At 39.6% G+C, this 27,103-nt stretch overlaps 1 protein-coding gene across 6 annotated transcripts in view; it reads right to left on the reverse strand.

The window, feature by feature from the left end:
* Tlk (Tousled-like kinase) overlaps positions 1 to 27,103 on the reverse strand; it is a 651,915-nt gene that overhangs the window by 438,493 nt on the left and 186,319 nt on the right. For 4 of the 6 annotated variants that reach the window (XM_090383576.1, XM_090383574.1, XM_090383575.1 and 1 more), the window contains exon 1: positions 26,172 to 26,245. The exons of the other annotated variants lie outside the window; for them this stretch is intronic. In XM_090383576.1, coding sequence (XP_090239702.1) covers positions 26,172 to 26,245 — 74 coding nt within the window. Of the gene's footprint in view, positions 1 to 26,171; positions 26,246 to 27,103 lie in introns of those variants that run through there. 6 annotated transcript variants of the gene reach the window in all.

The raw sequence follows: 27,103 nt of genomic DNA on the forward strand, positions 1-27,103 counted from the left end.
CGTCGATGGATTGGCAGTGGTGGACCCGTTGCCTGGGCCCCACGCTCACCTGATTTATGGAGCCTTGATTTCTTTCTGTGGGTCCCTCAAATCTATCGTGTATGAATCGCCTGTGGAGACGGAAATGGATCTCGTGGCGAGACTCGTCTGCGCTGCTGCTACTGTCAAAGAAACTCCAGGCGTGTTCGACCATGTCCGCCAATCCATGCTGCTTCGGTGTTACGCATGCATCGCGTCTCATGTCACACCTTCGAGCATCTGTTGTAACATCATGAAATACATCCATCTCGTACTCCATTGTTAATATTATGTCGAATAAATGTTTGCCACTAATTACTGTCTTGTGTCATTTCTGCTTCTTGTGTCTCTGCTACTACTTTCCCGTGACGTTTTTGGTTATGGGTTCCTATGCGATTCACATTCCTTTAGATGTTACCTACCTGCCCTAAATGTTTGTACCAATATTTTTGAGACACCCTATATATTATTGTTATTTATTTTTATTTTTGCCTCATTGTTCTGCTGTTTTTGGCGCCCCGGGAAAGGGCCCTATTAGCCCGTACCTTAATTCGGCACTGTTTGCTTTTAAAACGGACTGTATTCTATGTGAAATAGATTCAAATAAATCTTAAACTGTTTTAAGAGGAATTGGACTATTTTTCATGGACGAACGTTTCAAGTTCCTTGAGAGATGGAGGTGGAGGAAATCTGCTTCTCGCTCGCTTCCCCAAATTTGTCCACAGTGACTCAATAACGTTTAAGTCTGGTGATTGTGTAGGCCATGGGAGATGCTTGTTTCATGCTCCTTGAGCATGAAACAAGCCAAAATTGGCCAATTTGGTTGTGTGCACTAGAGCATCATTATCATGTAGAAAATATGGCATCGTTTATTGGAAGCAAAATTTGCACCATGGAATGAACCTGGTCACTCAGAATATTAAAGTAATGGGTGGAAGTAATTCGCCAGTGAAGGGTGACGATAGGACCTAAAGAATACCAACGATATTGCTGCCCAAACCATTGTTGATCCTCCTCCTCCACCATGTTTGGCGGTTAGAACAAGACAGTCAGGTTGATGCGATTCCTTTGGCATTCGCCAAACGTAAAACGCTCATAGTGTTGGAGAAAAGTGAGAATGATGATTCGTCTAAAAATATGACATGTTTACAATAATAAAGTATCCAGTTTTTGTGTTCCTTACACCACTGCATCCTCTTTCTAGCATTACTATCAGTAACGAATAGCTTTACAATAGCGGCTCTACCATAAATTTCGGTTTTATGAAATTCTTGCTGAACTGTTTTACTAGAAACTGGATTGCTGAAACTTACATTAAGTCCTGCAGCATTTTTGTTTTTGGGCTACAATCCTTTTCAGTGTCCGGAAGCCTCTTTCTGTCAGTTTAGATTTTTCTCCCACAATTTGTCCGAACATACTTTGTTTTTCCATACTACGTGAATGCAGACAGCAAGCACTTTCGATACAGTTGCTCTGGAAACAACAGACAAATCAGCAGTTTTAGTCACCCATGCTCCTGCTAAACGTGCACCAACAATTTGACCTCTTTGGAATTCAGACAGGTCGGTCATTTTCTTCGTGCACCTTTTTATATCACCTATAAATAATGCGCCATAAAAAAATCAAATAACCAACTATTTAATTATTATGCAGGTGTTGCATTTCTGTTCCATGTGTTTGGGATGAAAATGACCACCAAAAAAATTCCATTTCTTCAAGAGAGTTCGGTTTAACACAAGATGAACCCATTGAGCAAGGAATTATTTTTATTTTCATACATTACAGAAAGGCTCCAATTACACTGCGTGAAGATAAATAGCAAAACAAAATAATGAAATAAGAAGTATAATACGGCGATGTGTTAAAAAAAAAAAAAAAAAGGGAAAAAGTCAAATACAGGGATATTCATATTGTGGTTTAAAAAAAAATGTTCTTAATCTTCCTTTCAGTTTTGTCCTATCTCTCACCTCCTTATTCTAGTTTCAAAAACTAGAAATGGAATCTAAGGTTTAATTTTTTAACCTCTTAAATGTTTAAATCAATAACTTAATTAAATACATAGAATAATTTAAAAGATCCATTAAAAATATTTGCAGACAGCAAGTAATCCCACATCAGCAAAATGGGAACTGATGGACTGGGCCGCGGAAAAAGGCACTGCCAGTCCATACTATCTTCTATTATGGATAACTGATGGAATCCAGTTATCCATTATTATTTTTTTATATGCTTATATGCTGTATTTTTTTCTTATACCTTCAGCCATCTTCAACCAGTATATATATTTTTTATATTTTGTTATTTTTGTTTTATTTATTATTTTTATTTCATTATTATTGTGTTTATTATTTTTTATTTTATTATTATTATTGGCCGGTGTAGTAATAGCATGTGGCTTCCTTTCACTATATGGCTAATATTAATACATCGATGCGGATCATGCAATGTAGTGGGATACTTTCAAGATGATAATGCAAACCATTCCCAGCAAAAAATGCATGAAAGAGGAAAGAGTGTTTTTGGCAACACGAAGAAGACTTCAAGCATCTGCCGTTGCCAGTCCAAATCCCGGATTTCAATCCCGTTGAATGATCAACATGGATGAACTAAAAAGGTGTGTTAGTCAACACAATCCTCTGCCCAAGTCTCTTCAGGAATTCATAATAGTTTTGTTACTTACCAGAGTTTAGGGTCTGCGAACCCTGTGGATGAGAAGTATGCAAATAAATAAAGATATTATTATTTGGTTTTTAGGGGCATTAGCAACTAAGGCCATATTGCTCCGGAGATATGCGGTGGTCATTCCCTGACCTTTCCGCATCCTCCGTATTTGGTGGTCACGGGCTCGAACCCCGGTCTAATCAAGAAGTGTGTGCTACGCATTGCTGCTCCTGCCCACCTGGCTACGGAGGCGCCAAAAATAGAGATGTAAAATAAATGATCTAATATTCCTTTTCAACCTCAGTCAACTCCATACCACGCAGTTTGGCGCAGTGATTCAGGACAACGGCGACCAACATGCTTATTGGTTCATGGTCCTAATAAAGTTTCCAGGCAGCACAGTTTTAGTGTGTGTTATGTCTGCATTTGTGTGTATGCACGGACCAATTTGCTTGTTGTGCAGGCTGAAAAACATAACTACATGTTTGACTACACCCAGTGGCATGTAAAATGTGGTCTCCGCGGGTCCCAAGGGTACCGCGAGACGGCAAGTTTTCTGTTCATTATGTGCGCAACGAATGAGTTAGTACAAAAATATGCAAGCTCTTCCGTCACTAATTCTCAGAAGTAACTTGTTTATTTTATTATTATTTTTTTTTTTTTTTTTACCAATTAGCATTTTTGGAAGCCAAGATATAAACGATTGTGTGTCGAGTGGACTGCATAAAGTTAGGCAGAACGGATATCCACGTAATCGTATTTCATGTGGTAGTAGTACATTGTAGTCAAAATTAAAGTAGGAAAATTTCACAAGCTTTCCCCCTACTCCTTCTTCCTTCCCAGGATACATGGGCATCGTTAGAGGGGTCGTATGCATCAGTCTACTCTAGGTTTTGATTCCTAATTTTCCCACTTTAACTTTATCGATCTCCTATGAAAATTTCTGTCGCCGCATCCCCACTCCCGCCTCAAGAAAAGTTTCTGGTGACGCCCATGCCAGGTTGCCGCCTACTATGCACAGATTCACCATATTCCTAGATTGGTTAAATTATACAACAACGAATGCCCACGCTATCACAGAGTGAGCAGGGCCAGTTGGCATAATTAGTCTTAGGTTTCATAATACATTGTAATATTTTACATTTATGAAGTGTACGATTTACCATCTGTGATTGAAATTGAGATTGTTTTGTACAAAATCAATCTAAAGCATACAAAAATTAATATAAATACATTAGTATTTCAAATTCCATGCGTTTCGTAATAAATCTATAGCGGAAAAGTACTTTTTATCGATTAATAAATTAGATAGTAAGCAGTTCTGTTTAACTAACGTATTCTTAACAATTACATGAAACATTTTAATAGCCACATCAAACCTCGTTTGCAATATTCACATGGAACTCCTTCAATTATATCGACATGTCCAACGTGAGAAAAACATTTGACCAAGAAAGAGATGAGCCTGAAATTCCACGGCTTCGTGTGGAGCACGATATGTAAGAATTGCAAAATAGTATATTTCTGCGCTTGAAGAAAAGAAGGGGAAAAAATTGCCGGGGAAAAACCTGCAGAGATAATTCGACCAGTCGCACAACAGTGAAAAGCGTGCAACTATTCTCAAATCGATATCGCAATAATTAGCAAGCAGTTCTGTTTAACTAACGTATTCTTAACAATTACATGAAACATTTTAATAGCCACATCAAACCTCGTTTGCAATATTCACATGGAACTCCTTCAATTATATCGACATGTCCAACGTGAGAAAAACATTTGACCAAGAAAGAGATGAGCCTGAAATTCCACGGCTTCGTGTGGAGCACGATATGTAAGAATTGCAAAATAGTATATTTCTGCGCTTGAAGAAAAGAAGGGGAAAAAATGGCCGGGGAAAAACCTGCAGAGATAATTCGACCAGTCGCACAACAGTGAAAAGCGTGCAACTATTCTCAAATCGATATCGCAATAATTAGCAAGCGTGAACCTCAAAGACCGTCAACATCAACCTTTCCTCTAATCTAAATTAACACCAGTAACAGATATATATAAAAAAAAAAAAGTTAAAACTTTTTTTTTAAAGGAAAAATCTTGAACCTAATGGAGAAGAATGCATTCACGCATGCTATTCGAAACAATCAAAATCTAGCAGTAAACACTTTCGCACAAATGTGCAACTGCATGATTTCAATACAAGGGATAGCCAGGCTGGTATCTCAGCCAAGCTCCGGACGCCATTATCTCCACTTTTAGTCGGCATGATAAATGGGACCACTGGAAATAGCCATTACACTACGAGCATCGATTGTAGCGAGTCTCAGTAGAACCCAGACCGTGATGACTGAGCTCCGGGCAGCAAAAAATTGCAGCTATATTGTGATTGTGTCTGCTGCGTTTCGTAGGCAAGGTGTTTATGAAATTAATTACAGACTGAATGAGCGCCTGCATTGTTTTTGAATTCCACTCTCCACCAGATACCATCTTAAAGCGTGTGCAAGTTCAGTTCCGCAGTTTCCATAACGTAACAATTCTCTCAAGCGAAAGCAACACTCCAGGTATTAAAAACGAGTGCTTTCAATCAAGCTAAAAGTACACACGTTCCAAAAAAAATGTCATAAAAGAAAATAGTACACACAACTAATGTCGCAGTTTTTCCATACTATTTTTGTATTTTTGAATCCTATCGCTAGCATGCTCACCATAAACCTTGAGTATAATATTTCGTCCCCAACTCCATCTCTTCCTCTCTATATAATCTTTACAAATGAGAAACATTAAGCAAAAGCACTATTCTTATCTAAATAACCTATTTAAGATATGACAAAAACATAAAGAATTAGTACAACTAAAATAGCGAGTAGTTGTACAAAAGTGAATATTACAGTAAATAAGTATACTGACGTGTTATAGAATCAGGCCTTTGAAAAACCAAACGACAAATATCAAAGAGGAAAACAGTTGATATGTTGATTGATAACTATTGATATTTTTCACCCAATACCTTCTGCATTAACTTTCCCCCCCCCCCTTTTTCCTCCTTCAATGTTAGTAAAGAAGTCCGATTATGTCCGCAGTTTGACCCCATCATCAAGGTCCACTAATGCGAAAAAAGTATTAATCATAATGAACAAGCGTGGAAGAAGGTTAATCATTTTTGGATTTCTCAATAATTTAAGTCTCTTAAATGGGCAAAATCATTAACTTGATTTAAGAAGAATTTCAAATTAATCGATACCGAATTAATGTGTGATTCGAGCATCTGAACTTTGCAAAGAGAAATGTACTTTACGCAATTAAGCGCTTATCAGAAGCTTGGAAACGATATATTACACAGTAAGTAGTTGTCTAAGAGGTACAGAAGACTACACTTGCTTCACCATCATTGAATGGGACACTGCAATAAACAACGTTATTTCCAGTTCTATAATTGTCCTTAATTTACTATAAATATGTCTAATGGGCTACTAGAGCACTTGCTAAGATTTTAAGTGCTGGAGTTTCTTATATCTGTTATGATCAGGAAGAACTTATTTTATTATTAGTTGATCTAACTTCATCTTTTGTGTGTTTGTGTGAAATATGAAATAACTTGAAGAATGGCAGAGCCAAGAGAAGTTAAGATGAGGAAATAAGGGGGAGAGTGTGTTTTTTTTTTTTTTTTTTTAATATATAAATATAGAATATATGCTTCTAAGTAAATGTTCTTCTGTTTACCTTCCGGCACGGCCACAGAGATCACAGAATTTTACGAATAGTCATATGAAGAATACTATCACTAACAGTAATTCAAACCACGGTCAACTGAAACGAGTGTACTACTATAATTAAAAGTTGACTCTTAGTTTCAGACCTTCTCTACACCCCTTTCCCCTTCTCATTAATTTTTTTTGTTCACTATATATTTTGTTTGTATTAACAACGACAAAAAAAAAAAAAAAAAAAAAAAAACTAAACCGCAACACAAAATCAGTAACTTCAACAAAATTTCGTTAACTACAAGATTCATTTTTTATACATATACAAAACAGAAAATTTTGTGCAATTCTTGCGCGGAATTTTCAGTTATAAGTAAATTTGCGACTGCCAAAACTGAATCTAAGGAAACCATTCCGTTAAGCCTCAGATATCAAAGAGCGGGTGTAAACGAAACACTACAATATCAACAGCATTCATGAATTTTTGTGATTGTTACCAGAAAGCAACCTAAGCCTTTTGAACATTAAGTGTCCAGTAGACATAATTTTATTACTGACAAGAGCATTAAGGTCGGCAATTAAGAGCAACCCTGTAACCAAGAGATCTGGTCATCACATCATCCACCGAGATTGCTCTAAAGCACACATGCCACCGACTGATCACGTGCCGCTCCCTACGTAGAGGATGTTTCCCTCTGCCCATCTGTCAATCGTTCGCCGCCGCGAGAGCACGGCGCCACAGATCGATAACGTTACACGACTGTGCATTCCTGGAGTTGTCCCCCCCCCCCAGCGGCACACGACAATCACTTAAGCGATGATAGCCTGCCAACTCCCCCCCTCACTTCCTATACACACTAGCTCCGACCCTTCCAACACCAAGTACTCTATCCAAGAAAGTAGCAATAGCATCTGATAATTAAGGAAGAATATAAAAATTTTAATCATAAAATAATATGGATTTTCCCCATGTCTAAACAGTATCCCTTCTACTTATTATTATTACGTTATGCGCAAGAAACGTGGGCTTCGAGAAAAAAATAATAAACTCAAAACAAAACACGACATATCTCTAAATGTGCGGTTTAATATTAAAAGGTCGTTGGTCTCACATATTTTTACATTACTCGTTTGGAAAAATATGGGTTCAAATCCCGTCGAGGAACTATTTTAGAGATTTTCATCTGGCTGTCATCTGCCAATCTCAGACGGGAAGTGAAGGGGTTTCCTCCTATGAAACATTTCAGATTTTTTTGTTATAAAATTTTAATCTCGACAACCTCAGAATTTTAAATATTTTCTTTCTTTTCTACTACATTTTTTTGAAAACATCCAATTTCTGACATGAAAGTGTCTTTGGAGAAAAGAAGAATCTCAAATCTCTGCATAAGAGCCTGCTACGGTTATAAAACTTATGATTTCAGAAAATCACAAATATCTGAATAATAGCATAACGTCATTTGCAGTACATAAAAAAGACTTCCTGTCGAACATTAAGGCATGCAAAGTAAATGACTGCTTAAATGGTTGGGGGGGGGGGGGGGAGAACGTGAATGGTCAACGTGTGGATAATGAAGAAAATCTGAAAACTCTTCAGATTTCGTTGGTGACAAAAATAAATAAATAAATAAATAAACGAGTGCCACTTACATCCCATCAGATATCAGTCACAAGTATCTGCATGAGTTAAATAATAAAAATTAACCTGTCCACACGTACCCAACCAAAATCACCTGGATGGAACAGATACGGATTTAACACTGCATGATCACCACACGTACGTATTTTCCATCTTGTAGGGTATTTTCTGTATGTGACAACCGAAATTGGAGCTGAACCACTCTCAGTTCTATAGGCATTACAAGCAAGCTACTCATAATATGAATATCAGCGTTAAGGAAGGGTTGTTTGTTTGTTGTTTTTTTTCGTTTTTAGGAGCATTAGCAACTAAGGTCATATTGCTCCGGGATATGCGGTGGTCATTCCCTGACCTTTCCGCATCTTCCGTATTTGGTGGTGACGGGCTCGAACCCCGGTCTAATCAAGAAGCATGTGATACGCTCTACTGCTCCTTCCCACCTGGCTACGGAGGCGCCCGTTAAGGAAGGGAAAAGATTAGACAAGATATAAACTATCCTCTCCAACGTATCGTATACACCTCTCCGAAAGTAATGAACGATTAAAACCAGGATATACAGATGAGAAAAGGGTATATAAGTGCAGAAAACGCCAGATATACCACTAATCGCGGAAAGGAGCTTACAGCGTTCCAACCAACAATTATTATTAGCGTAGCCATGTCAGTAACTTAACGGTGAATGCTGCAGCAGACTACCAAAAGACGTTATGTAAAACGATGGAAGATCGAGAGTGATAAAAGAGTTAAACCAAGATGAGGTACAATAAAGAAAGTCACGGATCCGAAAATTCTGAAAAGAGTAATTACGTTATGCTCCAAGATGTCTCTTCAATATCTAACATCTGAGCTCTATAAAGCAAGAGGATCGTCCACAAGAGCATACACTATCCACAGAACTTGCAATAGTTTTGGTTTTCGTGAGAGAGCTGCAACTCAAAAGCCCCATATAAGTATAACATCAGTTACGTAAAATTTTTGCCAATAAAGGGCAATTACAGTTTAATGACATAAGTTATTGAGAGTAATGCACTGCCCAGTGCAGTATATTACTGAGCAGGCAACAATGGAAAGAAATCAGAATACAACAATAATGGAACAGTCGTTGTTGGGTTTTAGGAGCATCAGCCACTAAGGCCATATTGCTTCCTGTATACTGTCGGTAATTTGCGTGTTCTGGGATCGACTTTCTGTTTGCTGGACGGAAAACCCGAGTTTCCGGGAGAAAAACCATGCTACCTACGCCTGAGACCGACTAACTCAGCCACGTTATGAAAAAGGCCCATAATTCATCTCGTCATCAACAGGACTCAAAATCAAGTCTTTTCCACCCGATGGAGGACGGCGATCCCACCAACTGTGCTATCTAGGGCAAACCACTTTTTCTTACTATTGAATACACCATGAATTGTCAAACTAACAGAGCAAGCTTATCTGCGAAAAGATCTAAACCTCCCAAACACTTCCTAATTCATTTCACAAATATACGTGGTCTCAGTTCTAATCTCAACGATGTCCATTTCCACTTGCAGTCTGCCAAAGCCCATGTACTTTTTCTGACAGAATCTCAGTTATCGGTTGATTCAACTACTGCTCATCTCAGATGCCCAAATTATTCGCTGTATGATTCCTTTCGCCTCAAAGGTGGTACTTGTGCATATGTCCGTTCTGATATTCCCTGTCAGAGACTTGGCAATTTGGAATCTCCTCTCTTTGATCTTCTCTGGCTTAAAATCTCTCTACCTCATTGTGTCAAATTCATCTGTTGTCTCTACCGTTCTCCCAACTCCACTAATCACTTGCAGCTCTTTGACTTCCTCTCTTTGCAACTTGACTTTCTCCAGTCCAACTTTCCTAACAGTGAGGTAATTTTCCTTGGTGATTTTAATGTTCACAACTCCAGCTGGCTTCCGTTTTCTAGTCACACCGACCGATCAGGTCGAGATGCTGAGGCTTTTGCAATTACTAATGACCTAGCACAGATTGTTCATTTACCTACAAGAATACCGGACAATCCTAATCATACAGCCAATACGCTTGATCTTTTTCTCACAAACAACCCTTCTAAATACACGGTCGAAGTGAGAGGTCCTTTAAGCACTTCAGATCACAACTTGGTGATTGTCTCTTCTCCAATGGAACCTTTATCTCATGGCTATTCCCAACCTCGTGTTGTTTGGCATTACAAGAATGCAAAATGGGATGACCTGCGAGACTTCTTTCCTTCTTTTCCTTGGTCGGATTACTGTTTCAAAACTTCTGATGTCAATGTTTGCTCAGATCGTGTCAGTGAAATTATTCTTGCAGGATGGAATCCTTTATCCCACATTCAACTTTAAAATTTCGCCCTTTATCTAAACCTTGGTTTTCCAATAAATGTGCTAAGGCTGTTCAAGAGAAGAATGTTGCATATCGTAATTGGCTTGTTTCTAATTCTTCAGTTTCATTTTCTGCCTACACCAAAGCCCGCAACAATTGTACAGCAGTTATTAATCAGTCCAAACTAGAGTTTGAACAGGCTAAGAGTAGAAAACTTGCTTCTTGCCCTAATGGTAGCCGAGCATTCTGGTCTCTTGCCAAAGCTATTGGCCGCAACTTTTGCCCATCTCTGCTCCCACCTCTGTCCAAACAAGATGGTTCTGTTGTCACTTCAGCCAAGGATAAAGCTGACCTGCTAGCATCCCATTTTTCTTCCAGCTCATGTATTAATGATCTTGGTAAAACACCTCTCACCATTCCCAACACGCTCCATTCAATGCCTCCTGTTGTCTTCCGTCAAATGGATACCAGAAAGATTTTGATGAATCTTGATGCTAAGAAAGCTCCAGTTCCTGATGGTATTTCTCCACTTGTTCTCAAAACCTGTGCTCCTGAACTTACTCCTATTCTTTGCCGCCTTTATTCACTTTCTTATTCCAAAGGTGTTTTTCCTTCTGCTTGGAAATTTGCTCATATCCACCCAGTTCCTAAAAAGGGTGACAAATCCCTCCCATCCAATTATCGTCCCATTGCAATTACTTCTACTCTTTCTAAAGTAATGGAGAAATCAATTAACCGCCTACTCTTAAACTACCTAGAAACCTTCCATGTGATCAACGATCGCCAGTATGGATTCCGTCAATGTCGATCCACTGGTGATATTCTGGCTCATGTTACCCATTTATGGACTAATTCAATGGAAAGGTTCGGTGAAACACAAGTAGTTGCTCTTGACATCTCAAAGGCTTTCGATCGTGTTTGGCATAAAGGTCTTCTAAACAAGCTTTCATCTTATTATTTGCCAACTGTTTTTAGTAATTGGTTATCCAGTTTTCTCTCTGAACGCTCACTGAGGGTGATGGTAGATGGCTCTCTGTCTTCTAACTTCTCCACTAATGCCGGTGTCCCCCCCCAAGGTTCAGTTTTTTCCCCACTCTTTTCCTCTTGTATATTAATGACCTTCTTCCAGTGACTGGAAATCCTATCCATAGTTTTGCCGATGATAGCACATTGCATTCCACTTTCCATTTTGAGAAACCTTGTGCTGTTCAATCAGCTTCAACTTCTCGAATATCCACTGCCAGTTCCTTAAATGCTGATCTCCAGGTAATTCTCCAGTGAGGCAAAGACAACTTAGTTGATTTAAACCCTTCTAAAACTCAGTCTTGTATTATATCTCGCAAAAAGGATTCTTCTGCTCCTATGCTTATCTTTAGTGACACTCCGATTTCTAGGCAAAATGATATATCTCTTTTGGGGATTACCCTGACTTCTAATCTCTCTTGGCACAAGCACATTACAAATATTCCTTCCTCTGCATCTAAAAAACTTGGTTTTCTCTTTCGCTCTCGGCGTTACTTTTCTTCCAAACAGCTGCTCACTCTGTATAAATCACAAATCCGCCCTACCATGGAATATTGTTCCCACATCTGGGGTGGTGCCCCCAAAACCTCTCTCAGGCTTCTTGATTCCATTCAGAAGAGGCACTTAGGTTAATTAATGATTCATCTCTAACAGAGTCTCTCTACTCGCTTACTCATAGACGTACTGTTTCTGCTGCATGCCTCTTCTACAGATACTTCCATGGGCACTGTTCTTCTGAATTGGCTTCTATAATTCCCGCTCTCTCTTTCAAAACAGTCCGAACACGTGGCGCCACCATCCACTTCAAACCCACAGAACCAACTTTTCATCTTCCTCATTTATTCATTCAACTGCCGTTTTCTGGAACAACCTTTCTTCATACGTATGTCCTGAAAATTACAATCTACAGAAGTTCAAGTCCAATGTCAACAAATATCTTCTTTCGTCTTCTCAACCTCCAACCGAAGCACGGTACTAAGTACTATAGGTTCTAATACCTCTCGTGTTTGGGGTTCACATAAAAAAAAAAAAAAAAAAAAATAGTTCATTACTGATGAGGGTGGTCACAATTCACTGATTACTGAGTGCAATTTAAAGTAACACATCTACAAAACTTGGTGGGGCAAAATGCGTTCAACGTTGAGACACACTAGGCAGAATACTGCCTAGCCTGCATATTTTTCTGTATGTGTTCTCTTGCAGCACGTGTACCACTGTTTCAGCATGACTATCCTAGCTAGTCTAAATGTTCCGATTTCGCAGCAGCATGGTCCTCGTTGACAATTTATTGGGCATATCACACAGTTGGGAAGTCTGGACTAAGAGGATAGAAGAAATTAAAGCTTTAGTTAGCTGATTCTCGGGATGGGGACTCGTGTGGAAATTAGGTTCCCACACGAGTTATTATTGGTTTCTCAACTCGCACGTTGTGTGTGAAAAACAGACCATTCCAATGAATTTTATTCGTTAGTGAAACAGATAGTTTCTGTATTTACTTTACACACACACACACACAGTCTACCCAAATATCTGTTTTGTCAGTTTCAGCACAAGGAAAGGAAAATTTCCAAATTCATTCGCACCCAATTTACAACGGGGTCGAAAAATGAATTTGCTAACAGAGTCGGGGAACAATCAAGTTACAATAAGCAAACTGACTGGCAGACTACGTTTTCTAATGCAGTATAATTGTCTTGGAATATAAATACTGTACTGGCTTAAAAGCATGTCAAGTGACGAATGTTTCACGTTTTGTTACCTTTATTATTAAATACTGCTCGACAAAATTAACAGAACAAAATGTTTTTCATGAACAGTCCCAACGAAGGTGAATATTTGATATGATAGGTTTCACACAGTTTCCACGCATTTGCATGCGTGGAAATTTCCGAGTATCCAACAGAAATCGATCTACTACCTTATAGAGTCGCACACTTGCAAATTATTTATGCCTATAAAAACCGGGTTGTGACCATATGACTTCATTCCGTTTTTGGCTTCCTCAGTAGGACAGCCACATCTCTAGTACTCAGGATGGCAAGTCATCATCGTTTAGATGATTCTTTGAGATGAAGGACCGTTGGACGACTTTAAGGTGAGCAGTCGCAGGTGGCTTAATGTGTCACGCAGTTTCGTCTCGGAACTATAGAAGCATTAGAAGACGAGCTGGCCAAGGTCGCCCAACAGCTACGTCAACGGCTATGTGGCTCTAACAGCAAGACGGAACCCTAAGATGTTCTGTCATCAACTGTCTCTAGAGGTTGCTGCGGCCACAGGTGAAAACATTTCCAACCGAACTCTATTAAGAATGCTCAATTCAAGTGGATCTACGCAAGGAAGCGATACAAACCACTGTTTGTATCGCATTAATTGCAAACCACCGCAGAGCTCATAGAAACTGGTGCAATGAACATGTGACTTGGAGACCTGACAAATGGGGTATAGTTTTGTTCTCAGATGAGTCCTGTTTTAGCCTACAAACAGATTCTAGAAGTTATTTCAATGGTGACAATGACAACAAGGAATGCGAAACCATCCCTCCAACATCAGAGAAAGGGACACTTACGGTGAAGGCGGCGATCTCATGTGGGGCGGAATAATGATCAATGGCCGCCCCATTCATGTTTTTATTAGGGAGAACAGATCCTCGAAGCCTATGTGCGACTTTTAAGGTTGGCCCACATTTTGTTTTCATGTATGACAATGCCACACTGCAAACAGAGCCCCAGTGGTGGAGGAATATCATGAAACTGAAGATAGTGGCATAGTACACCAATGAGCCAAAACATTATGACCAGCGAGTCGTTATGCAAATAGAAGCAACTGCAGGTGAACTACGGCGCATGCGCAGGTCGGGACACGGTATAAAAAACACGTGGTACTGAGCTTCGTTAATCAATGTTACTCTTGTTCTTCAGATGGGAAAGGCAGCGGACTTAAGCGAGTTTGACAAAGGCCAATTCTAATTGCCAGAACACCTCGCCGGCAGTTAGTGGGTTTCCCCTCCTCGGACCACTTTCGGTAGGTACTAACCACGGCTCACCGTGGTTAGTACCTACCGAAAGTGGTCCGAGGAGGGGAAACCCACTAACTGCCGGCGAGGTGTTGGACGACAACTCATCGACGCTCTAGATGTACGAAGGCTGTCCCGAATGGTACGTGGCAACTGAAGTGCGCAACTCGCCGGTAATTGGAATGCTAGTGACGGGAGTAATATATCACAACACACAGTACATAGAACCCTGCTGAAAATGGGGCTGCGTAGCTGCAGGCTGCTCCGAGTACCCAAGCTAACCACGGTTCACCGGCGACAGTGCCTACAATGGGCACGCGAGCATCAAAACTGGACCTTGAGTGATTGGAAGAAGGACGTCTGGTCCAATGAATCACGTTTCCTGTTGCAACATGTGGACGGCCGGGTACATGTGCGTCGTTTACCTGGCGAAGTGATGGCACCTGGATGCACTGTGGAATCAAAACAAGCCAGTGGCGGCGGTGTCATGCTTTGGGCGATGTTCTGCTGGGATACCCTGGGTCAAGTCATCCATGTGCCGGGCACTCTGACATCTACCACCTAACAGAGCCGAACTGGAAGCGACTGCCAACCAGGCCATCTTTATCCTTCAAGCTAGGGCAGAGCACAACAACCTAAAGATCTCCCCGGAGAAAACGAATTCTATCCTACTAAAAGGTACCCTTGATCTGAGAAGACCACCACAAATCAAGGTCCATGGTGTTACAGTCAAACTAAAAACAGAGCTTAAATATCTAGGTTTGATCTTAGACAAACACCTTTGTCTTAGACAAAAATAATTGACTACTGAACCAATTTCTCCCCACTGGATGTGACACATCTCATCAAGAAGAGCCCCAACATCGATCCCTGGATTTGGCCATCCTATCTTGGACTCCCGGTTTCCACATTTTCGATCTAACTATTCATTACCATGGACTACCGAACCAGCCTTCAGTCTGGATGCGGCACAGACTCATTGAGTGGAGTCCCAATGACGACACCTGGACTAGACCTACATAGGACCCGCCAGAGTACTCTAACATTAGGGGTACACACGATCAGCCTCCCCGTGGCACGGTGTGGTAATGTCGGGTCCCACTAGGGGCTTGGCGGCTAATAGACCGGAGGAACAGAGGGCACCCCACACACCTTGAAATCTCTGGCCCGATACAATGTACATCTGCGGAGATGGGAGAAATCCCAGGAGCCATTAGACACTACCATACCTTACACCTTACCTAAACATCATTGCTGACCAGGTACACCCTTCCATGGCAACAGTCTTCCTCTCTGGCGGTGCCATCTTTCAGCAGGATAGTGCGCCATGCCACACTGCCCAGATTGTTCGAGACTGGTTCGTAGAACATGAGGAAGACTGCCCAGGTATTCCCCAGACATCAATCCCATCGAGCATCTGTGGTTTGTGCTGATCTGCGGCGTCTCAAACATGGACCTTACAGGAATTGAAGGATCTGCTGGTTACGTGTTGGTACCAGATACCACAAGACACATTTAGAAACTTGTAGCGTCCATGCCTCGCCGGGTACGAGCTGTTTTGGCTGCACGTGGAGGACCAACATCATATTAGGTAGGTGGTCATAATGTTTTGGCTCATCGTTGTATTTAGCTGAAGATATCCAACGACTGCCGTTGTCAGTACGATTACCAGACTTAAATCCGATCGAACATGCGTGGGACGCCCTTGGGCGTCGCATTGCACGCCGACGGCTAACTTCTGGTAATTGGTGAACTATGGTCTGCGCTGGTGGAAGAATGGGATTTGTTGCCACAGATTCTTATAGACACCCTTATATCGAGCATGGGTCACCGCTGTCGGGCCTGTTTAGCCGTACTAATGTGACATTTTCAAGCATGTCGTATCGACTTCTGTAATGTGACCGTTTTGGTAATTCTTATACAACCCCTATAAATGTCCCTTGTACCTGTCCGAAGTTTCTTGTTGTCTTCTCATTTCATCATTATTCTATGGTACATGAACCATACCAAATTTTATCCCACTTCGTCGCAAGCTGCACGAGTTACACCGCTTTTTTTAAGTGCTCTGTTAATTTTGTCGAGTAGTGTATTTAAACTTCTGATGGACAGCTGACGTTCCCTGGAAGGAATTGAAAAAAATTTGAGTCAATCTAAGATTACTCGAATGCCCCACGCATCTCTCAATATTAGCGTGGGTCTATTTAAAATCGCCTTCATTGCAATAAATAAAATACAAATATTTGCAAATATTGTCCTTCATGGCCTCTAGGACAAGTTTGGGTTAAAAAAAAAAAAAAGTCCTATTCGCCCTCCCTTCCCACGTATGTTTAAAAGTTCAGTTCGCCTCCTTAAATTAAAGACTTCAATCATACCCCCCCCCCCCACATTTTATATTGCTTTCCTTAACTTTAAACGTCATTACTACATTCTGTTACTTTTCTGAGACTACATTTTGTGTTATTTAAAAATTAATGTATATGATGCACTCGGTTTGAACCTCACAAAAAAAAAAAAAAAAAAAAAAAAAAAATAGTACTCAGCGATAAATTAAATAAATTCCAAGTTATTATTTCAACCACACTGGAGCTTGTCGTGATATCCGTATTGTAAAGTTGTCTGTAAAGTGTTTGTGCGCGCGTTCGCAACCGGATTTCATGTTGCGAGGGTTGAAAAACCAGGAATAATTCATGGAGCAAAAACCCTACTCCCTCTGCCTCCAATTTGTTAAATACAGCTAAAAATCCAGGTCTGTGAGGAACGTTCAAGAGGACGCTGTAACATTTCACCATATTCGCTGGAAGGTGCAGACCTCAGCCTGTGTCAAGTCGACTGAGTTTCGAGATGGTGCGTTAGTTTGCAAATTGTATAGAGTTTTATAATTTAGAAACGCTTTAAAATGAAAGAATTGGTTCATTAATCAGTAGAGGACCTAGAAATTCTGTTTGCGGAGGGTGGTGGGGATGGATGATTCATAAGTACCACAGTGGTAGCAACAAGCATCAAAACGCGACGGTGCTTTGATTTGATTGATTTGGTAGTTGTTGGCGCATCGGCTTCTGTGGCCATATTGCACCTCCCAAGGTTTTTGCAGTACTTTGATCCAAGCCCGAGGCGGGAATCGAACCCGCGAACTTTGGGTTGCCGGGCAGGTACTTTACCCACTCGGCTAGCCCGGTCGGCCGCGACGGTGCAATTACGGTATATAATATAAACCAAAATCTCTTGGGGAGGGATTTATCCTTCCTCCATGGGTGCGCCTATACATGTAATGTACTTCTCCAAAATGATTAAGGCCAGAAATGTGGTGATTTCTTTCGAACCCTTACGGAGGCATCTACAATTGAAAGGTCGCATGGTTTTCCCTCTAGCAAACTAGTAAATCGGCCATATAATGTACTTAGTTTACAGATGAAATTCACTGATAGTGTCTTAAAACCTTGGTTTACTCAGTGCAAATAATATATGACAAAAAAAAAAAAAAAAAATTCTAACCTCATCTCCCCGCCCCCACATACACAAAAAAAAAGTTTAAGAGACCACGACACAGTCTCACATAAAGCCTGCTTTTACTGGGCTTCAAGTATGCGCTTTACCTCAAAGCTAGACGCTGACAGAGGGAGACAGTGAAACCTTCTTGGTGTCATCTTCCAATGACATCTCACTATTAGGGTCCGATAGCCGATCTTGCCTTTGAGATACGTTCATCTCCTGATTTTATTGCTACAACCTCACTATTCTTGAGACGTGCAAGGCTCTGGCCACCTGGTAAAAAGGTATATAAATGACTGCTACAATACGTGCTACAAGTCATCGTAATTTATTTTAAAATAAAAATAATTTCAAATTAGTGTTTCGAGCATCTTTATTTGAAAAAAAATTCCGTATATATATATATATATGCGCCCTCTTAGTGTAAGCATATTTCCTATTAAATGCCTGATTAAAATGCAACCTCCATTTGGGAGGTTGCATTTTAATCAACCTCCATTAGCAGAAATGCAAATAATCACGAGTATTCATAAAAGTAGAGGGAAAGCCTTCCACTAAAGGTCTGCTAGGATTCCATCAAGTACCGGTATATATTTCGGTCGATACCTCAGATTTCATGGTTATAATTTAACTCTTCTTTTGGATAACGGCGTAATTGACAGTAGGATTTATTCAATTACAATTTTTGCCTTCCCGAGAAGGCTCAACGGAACACTTCATCAGCGAGTCATGAAGTGTTCATCATTATAAGCTCTTTGACACATGGTACGTCCATAACAACCAGAACTCAAAAGAATCTTCACATTTCTCTGTCTGTAGCCCTTTTTTAAACCCCCTCTCTCAGATCATCCAGCTTTCCAATTCTTCTTCTATTTGGTCTCCAACCCATCACTCTCTGACCTCAGTACATGTCCAAATGAATTTTTCTTTCATTTTCTTATAGAATTTATCATACTTCGATTTTCTCTTGCCTTCCACCATACTCTGTCTAAACTTATCTGTCCACTTCACTCTTTCAAACGGCCTTCGCACCCATATCTCAAAAGTTTTAATCCTTTTAACATCCTCCATCTTTAATGCCCATATCTCAGTTTCCTAAAGCATGGCACACCACACACAAAAAAAAAAAACAACATATCCGAAAAGAGCAATTATTAGCATAAGCTTCAAATTTCGAGGTTGCTACCATTCCTACATAAAAATAGCAAGGCTTCATTTTTTTTTTCGAAACTTACCTCCCAAAAGGGCGCCTCCGTAGCCAGGTGGGAAGGAGCAGCAGTGCGTAGCACACGCTTCTTGATTAGACCGGGGTTCGAGCCCGTCACCACCAAATACGGAGGATGCGGAAAGGTCAGGGAATGACCACCGCATATTCGCGGAGCAATATGGCCTTAGTTGCTAATGCTCCTAAAAACCAAATAACAAACAAACAAAACCTCCCAAATCGTATGGCTAATTCATGAAGTGTGAGAAGAATTAAAATAAAACTTTAAAAATAAAATAAAAACCTTAAAATTTGAATCCCCCTGTAAAAAAAAAAAAAAAAAAAAATATATATACACACACACACACACACACTTTCCTTGATTCGTCATCATGTGAACTAAAAACACATATCTATGAAGGGTGAAGAACCAACGGAAAAGAGTTCGCTCTCCGTATCTTTAGTCTCGCGCTTTTGGGTCACATGATGATGATCCAACAGAAAAGGTGCACCTTTTTTGCAGGGGATTCAAACGCTGTGTTTTTAATTTTAACACTTCTATCTTAATTATTCTCAAACTTCATAAATGTAAGTTTCGAAAAAAGTTAAACTTTGCTATTTTCATATAGGAACTAACATTTTCCTTGACTTGTCCATTCTCTCCATAAATAAATGCTTCCTCTCCTCAAATCTATCTTATTTATTACAATTCTAGTTTTAATGTCCCGATCGCTTTTCCTATCTCTTATTAGCAGACTGCCATGAGAAGGTTACCAAACTTGATTTACTACCAACTACATAGCTATAACAGCACGAAAATTTCTGAACACATCCACAAACATCAAATTCAGGTATATTAAATTTAATCACATATATGATAGGAATAAAATCTTTCGTACTACACTTTTGAGTTTGTTTCTAAATCTGCCTTGATCTGAAATTCAGTCCTTCACAGATGTCTAACCCTGACTGAGGATTTACTAATTCTAATCGTTCGTTCTGTGAACAAGCTTAGTTAATATACCTTACCTACAAAGTTCTGTTGTATGCAATCGAAATAAAATAAACTCACTTCGAAATAAGGAAACAGTTTGCATCATACCGTTTGGTGCAAAATTAGATACATCACTAACAACAGTAGGCAATGGTATGTGCGAAGCACTTGAAAATTGCCACCGCACCAGTTTGTGAATCCAAAATGATTTTGTACATCATGTACACGACCTACAAGTCATAAATAGCACCGAATTCCATTTCGGCACGAATCTTGAGTCTAATTTGCTGAACTCTGCAGAGAGTCTTGAAAACTTTCACAATCAAGAAAAAAACATGACATTTCTCATTCCTTTAACAGAATTTTCTTATTAACAACAGCATTCATATCATAAACATTAAATACTGATACCCCATTCTTTATGAAATTGGCAGAGTTTACTAAACGCTGATAAAAGATGATATAAAAGATGAAAACAAAATAGGGCACAAAGAGGGTAGACAATTTTTAACTATCTGAAGCCCTTTTGAGCTTGGGACCAGACAAAATCGCCCTCAGCCGCCGCCCCTCCCCAATAGGCCTTGCAAAAGAAAAATACACAATCTATTTTGCAACAAATATTCTAGCCAGAAGACATCCCACAGGAAATTGTCAGTAGTAGTCACAGCAGAACTCAGAAATGGAAACGTTATAATCGTACACACGAATTTCCAACAGCTCAGTAAGCAAACAGGATAAGATACCGAAACACGAAGACAATAATGCTATAAGTATGCATAAAAAAAGTCAACAGGTCGAAATTTCGGGGATAATATATTACAGGGGCGTCTATTTTTTTTTTTTTTTTTTTTTTTTTTTGCTGAGGAGGACCAAAATTAAATGAGCTGGACCAAAACTAAAGATCGTCGGCCGCAGAGACTCCTTACCAATAATTATACTGTACATCTCTTTATTATTATTATTATTTATTATTTTTTTTTACCCGAGTTTAAAAACATTTTCAAGTCAGTGGAAACCATTTTCTGGTAGGCTAGTTTTAAGCAGGAGGTGGGGGGGGGGGGGTGGAAACATAATGCACATCTGCCTACCTACATGGCTGTGGACCGCACAGTATGAACGAATGGGATACGGATTGGACACATCTGGTATATAAAAACAATTCAAATTTAGTGAAAAACAATACAGGACAGGGAGGATAACAAATGTGCTGTAAAATAAATATACAGGGCGTTTCAAAAGTGATGGCCAATAATTTAAAGGTGAACTGTACAGACTACAATATGCAAAAAAAGACCTAGTAAACACCTAGTCCTTAAGTGAATCGTTTTCGAGATATTGCACATTTAAAAATAAAATAAATTTTCTGTTTATACTCCGGGACGACCAAACAGTCAGAGGAGTTAACAAGATAGACAGAATAAAAGAAACAGCACCGTATTCAGCAGTCACGGGCTTGAACCCCGGTCACTCAAGGCACGTGTACTTATGCACCCGCGCGCCTGACCACTAGGCTACGGCGGCCTTATCTCTAGTTGGTATCCACCACTGACAAGGTTAACTATACAGAGTTGGGATCCACCACTGACTTGTCTGTTTTTTTTTTTTAGGTTAGGTTATGCTCATTCTCTCCCTTTTCCCTCTCTCGATGATCTGAGACGTAGCAGGCATACTAGTACTCGTCTAAGGATAGTCAACATGGAAAGAGTATGAGCAACGAAGAGTATGCGGACATGCACTTCATGTATGGTAAAGCCAACGGCAGTGCACTCGAGGCTGCACGTTTGTACCAAGAAGCATTTCCCCGCTGAAGACAGCCCAACAGGTGCACAATCATCAACGCCTTAGAGAGCATGGGCGCTTCGCACATGGAGTACGAGCAGATAGGCCCAGAAGCATAACCTGATGTTGAGGAAAGGGTGTTAAAAAGAATAGAACAAAATCCAGGAATTTTGACAAGGTGGGTTGTTCTGCAAGAGCGTGTATTGAGTCATAGCAGCGTGTGGCGAATTTTACATTGCCAATTACTGTACCCCTACCATATCCAGCGTGTACAAGGTCTCAGCAATACAGACTACCCTCCCAGAGTGCTCCCATAGTCAGTGACGGATCTTAACAGAAAATGTGCATTATTTCAAAAACGGTTCATTAGCGGCCCGATGTTCACTGGGACTTTTTTGCTTATTTTAGTTTGTACTTTTCACCTTAAAATTATTGACCATCATTTTTGAAACACCCTGTACATAGAGGTTAAAATAATTTTTAAAGCTCTTCTTAAATGAAAGTTTAAAATGCTTATAATTACAATAATTGTCATCGTTGAGAATATTAAAGTTTGGTGATAAGTGACTGACCAAAAATTACATTCAACCAGAATTTTCAGAGTAAATGAGCCCGTAGTACTGGGATCCATTGCTTAAATAAATAAATACGTATGCCAAGTAAAAAAAAAATTACACATTTAATTACAAATAGTTTTCTAGCATTCGAGGCTAAACGGACCTCTTCGTCAGCAAATACTAACAGAATGGAGACAGAGACAAATTTTAAAGGATACAGTTGTGCGCGCAATGAGGCGTGCGTAGGCATGAGGTTGACCATTCAACCACTAGACTGGTGTTCATTGTTGCTGCATGGACGTGTGTGGTTATGCTTCCAGCGCTTATCTAGTCTCAAAACAGTTGCCACCAAGATAGGGTGTAGTCTCATTCCCTTGCTGCGGTTCATAGTTCTTGAATTACATGCTATATTAAGTGACTCTAGCCAGAGTCAGTGGCGAAAGTGTCGGTCATAGTCGCGCTTGAGATTAAAGTCATGGTGGGTCGACCAGACGTGTTCTGCGATTGCAGATTGGTCTGTCTCAGCAAGGCGAATCGATCTGTCGTGCTGTTCAGGCGTTCTTGAAGGCGTCTCGAGGTATCCCCTATGTACCAGCTGTTACAATCTTTGCAGGTTGTGTGGTACACTACACCGAGACCGCCATCAACTCATGACAATGTACCTACCGCCTACATTCCCTACTATCCGGGCATGTCGGGCCAGATTTCAAAAATCCTTCGAGAATACAACATAAAATGCGTGCAGCTACCTGGTAGAAACTTGGGTTCTCTAGTTTCCAAATATTGTAACAGCTGTTACACGTAGACATGTATAGTATCTTATGTGGGACGGCACCTGAACGTCAGTTCAACTCCGCCTTTGTACACTGTGATGATTAGAGATCACTGTAAAAGGCCAGAAATGTGTGTAATATTATGTTTGTGCAGTATATGTATTGTTTAGTTGTTTCTGGCCTCTGTCACCAGGCAGGCGATCACCTGGAAAGGTGTCCAATACAGAGTTATGACCTCGATATCTTTGAGATGAATCAGAACACAAATTTTGCGCAAGAGGAAGATAGACCTCTTCATCAGTGGGAGTTCACAAGTGTTTCACGGGAATGGAGCACCATACCACCCATTTTTATATCAGAAATTAGTTCTTCCACGACACCGAAGCAGTCATTACGGCCAAAGCCAGCCAACACGCTATTAATTTTTTTTGAATCGATACATTTTTTGTTCATTATTACAAGTGCCTCGGGCGTTTTGCAGGATAGTGTATATTTCAGCGGTTATCGTGTATAACGGAATATAAGACATGTGGATCTTGCTACCAGAATGCTGATCAGGCGGCTGGCTATGGGCGTAACCTGCGTGCAAAAACAGAAAATAATCAAAGATATTCCTAAAAGAATGTGCCAGAAAGATAAAGATTACTGAATATGTCCTAACTACAAATGTATTTATAGTTTTTCTTCATAACAGCAGCGGTTACTTGCCATGCCGACATATTGTTCTTAAATCTATAGAATACAGTGTGCTACCAAAACCCATAACAATAAAGAAGAAAAGGAGAGGAATTTAAATTTTAAAAAAATAATAATAAAATAAACAAATAAAAATCCGTAACCTTATTCACTCACTCTGCACTCGCCATTTTAATAAATGGAGTTACGTAAACTAAAAATGAGTTGTTAATCCAAATAATTTTATAAAAGAATAAATAACGAATTAAAATGAGATAGCATCAATATTTCTGTAGGCAAATTCTGTTGGAGTGCTAGTGATTTTCGCAAAAGCTTTCAATTATCAGAAAATTACGTAATCAGCAAGAGAAAAACTGAATTATTTAAATACCGAGCAAAGGCGAAAACGACCAGCGCTTGTGACGCAGTCTAATAGAATGCTATCAAGGAAGGTCAAATGTCGACAACCTTTACTGCGATCACAGAGAGAGAGAGAGAGAGAGAGAGAGACGTCCATATTAGAATTCCAATACAGCACGATGCGAGGTTACACGAAATGTTCCGTAAATTGCAGCTCGATATCAGATATTCTTCCGTGTATTTCTTATTAGGTATATTTATGAAACAAAGCATGACTCTAACGAGGAAGAAAAAATTTTTCTATTGCTCCTAATAACGTAAAGTTAAGTTTAATCCTATATTGAAACAGTCGTATATAGTTCGAAATTTTGGTTTATCTGTAGTCTTGCTTGTGGAGGATAGATTGATGGGCGTGTACTGGTGCGCGTGCGCACGATAGCGAAGTGTAAATACCTCAGGACGCATTATCTTTTTTTTTTGGACAATGAGACAAGCAAAAAAAAAAAGGGGGGGGGGAGTTCAAGATAAAGAATTTTTACGAAATATTCCATTAGTTATTCGACTAATGGAATTTCTTATTACAAAACTGAATTAAAATTTAAACTGAAAATAACTCTCTATCAATGATTTAAACAAGAACTTCATAACTCTTTTTCACATCAACAGGAAATGCTACCACCTTGCTTAATACGTAACGTTTACTTGCAACAAGAACTGCTTAAATTAATCAATGTCGCATATAAATATAAATGCAAAACCCAGTGGTAATGAGAGTTGGGGAGGGGGGGGGCCTCAACTGGCAGACATGTTTTTTTAGAAGCTGTGGCTTATCTAGGGTGACACAACAGTCACAGTACTTAATGGGTAGCGAGGCTTGTGAAGATAAAATAATCTGCTATTAGAGCATTTTAATCTTAGAATTATCTTTACTATTCATTTGTGGAATACAGAGAAAATTCTAGTTTCACCCAAATTAATTGTTTCTAAATCAATCAATTATATATTATTCTTCCCAAATTGCATTACCATCATTTTATACTATAACGTTAACAGCGTTCTGTCTAATCATAACCCCCATGTTCTTATTACAACACCATGTGAAATAATGTTTGGGTAAGCGAACTGAAATCATTTATTCATCCATTATTCTATATTTTTAGAAATTTTGTAGTGCACGGTCTCTGAACGGCTTCGTCATAAATACACCTGTTTTCCTTACCTCCACTATGTCTTATTAAAATAGATTTTATAATTCAGCAGTTTTACAAAGGAATCAACAGCGAAAAAATTCACTAATATTGCATTACAAATATGTATGTGGGGGAAGATAATTATCTGCTTAAATGGAGATTAAGTAACGTATATGTACACTTATTTTCTTTAAAAGGGTAGGGGTGAAATGCTAAGGAATATATTCGATAAATTCAGCCCTTTCAAAGTTCACTGTAATAAAACAGACTACAAGAGAGAAAAAAATAATAATTTACTATCCAGAACTCTATCCAGAAAACTGCGTAAGCTTAAGAATTAATACAAGTCACAGCATATTTAAACTGTAAATAAAATATTAACTAAGATAACCAAAAAGGCTGTGCATTTCATTAGTATTCGAGATTAAGTTCTTAATTGGACAAATAAAAATTCTTAAGATATTATATTTAAGATAATCTGAGAAATGTTCTGATATATATTTTAAAAAAATGTAAACTTTTTGTATCAGTAAAAAGAACAGTAGTGCTGAAGGATGGAAATGGTAGAACTGGAGTAACCATGTCTTATAGCAACAGACTGTTTTGTCGGGCGACACTGATTTCACACTAAGGTCAGCAACCCTTTTTCTTTAGGCAAGAGAGGGGGGGCTAACAATGTTATTAAAAAAAAAAAAGAAAAAAAAAAAAGAAACATCTAAGCCACAAGGAAACTAACACCTACTAGACATAGGGAGAGGAAAGGTCCAATTTACAGGCATATTTACCGTACTAAGGTTTGGAATGAGCTTATGTTAGCAACTCCCTCTGCTTGAAACAGTGCCATCAGCCGCCCCTGCATCGCTTGCAGTCAGCCGCCAGACGACAGGCCATTAGGTGAGCAGTACCTGCAAAGGAAGCTGCATTCCACTTTACGCAGAGAAACCAGGCAGTTGTGATGCATCGACAACCACACGTGCCCTGTGTGAAGAAAAAATGTTCACGTGACAACGGCACGAGACAAGCAGTTTGTTACATACTACTGGGCACGTTAGCAGCGAACACAGAGGTGGCAAAGCCAAGAGTCCTGTATCGCAATAGTGGCAAGGCGTGTGAAGCATTGGCTGTGTCCCGACAACTGGATGTACAACCGCAATCTACAAAAGCTCACTCTGCCTTCGATGTCAGCAGTGCTCCTCTGGTGTTGAGCATAAGTTATTGTAGGCCGTGAGTGACGTGTACCAGAGGTCTGTGCAGAGCGTGGCATCGGTTGGTCGCTCACGGACATCTGCTCTCTGCTTGCTACCCTTCAGGGAAACCTCGTGCCTCTGATACAACCTTGACAACCGCATCACCAAAATACAAATCAATGGCTTAATGTTTACAACTGTTTAACGCCCATGCGACTTCCCTAAACTTCGGTGAATAACATATACTGCTCATTTATGATTGAATTAAGCTATCCTGTTTATATGCTTCTTTCCCCCCCACAAATTTCAGTGGAAGCAAAACGTTTTTCTTAGTGGCTAAACACATCCTCCAGGTTGATTACGTGACAGTTGCATAACACTAACTTCTGAAAGAGTAAGTGTTTCCATTTACTTGGAATATCTACTATTTTAGTATGTGTGCAAAACAGTTTTCGCCATAGTTTTCATTTAAACTAACTCCACGTACAAGTGAGAGCCTTTAAAGACACTATAAAATAATAATAATTAGA

The sequence above is a fragment of the Mastigoproctus giganteus genome, chromosome 10 (assembly GCF_048544385.1).
Source record: "Mastigoproctus giganteus isolate SK-2022 chromosome 10, ASM4854438v1, whole genome shotgun sequence".
NCBI lineage: Eukaryota > Metazoa > Arthropoda > Arachnida > Uropygi > Thelyphonidae > Mastigoproctus > Mastigoproctus giganteus.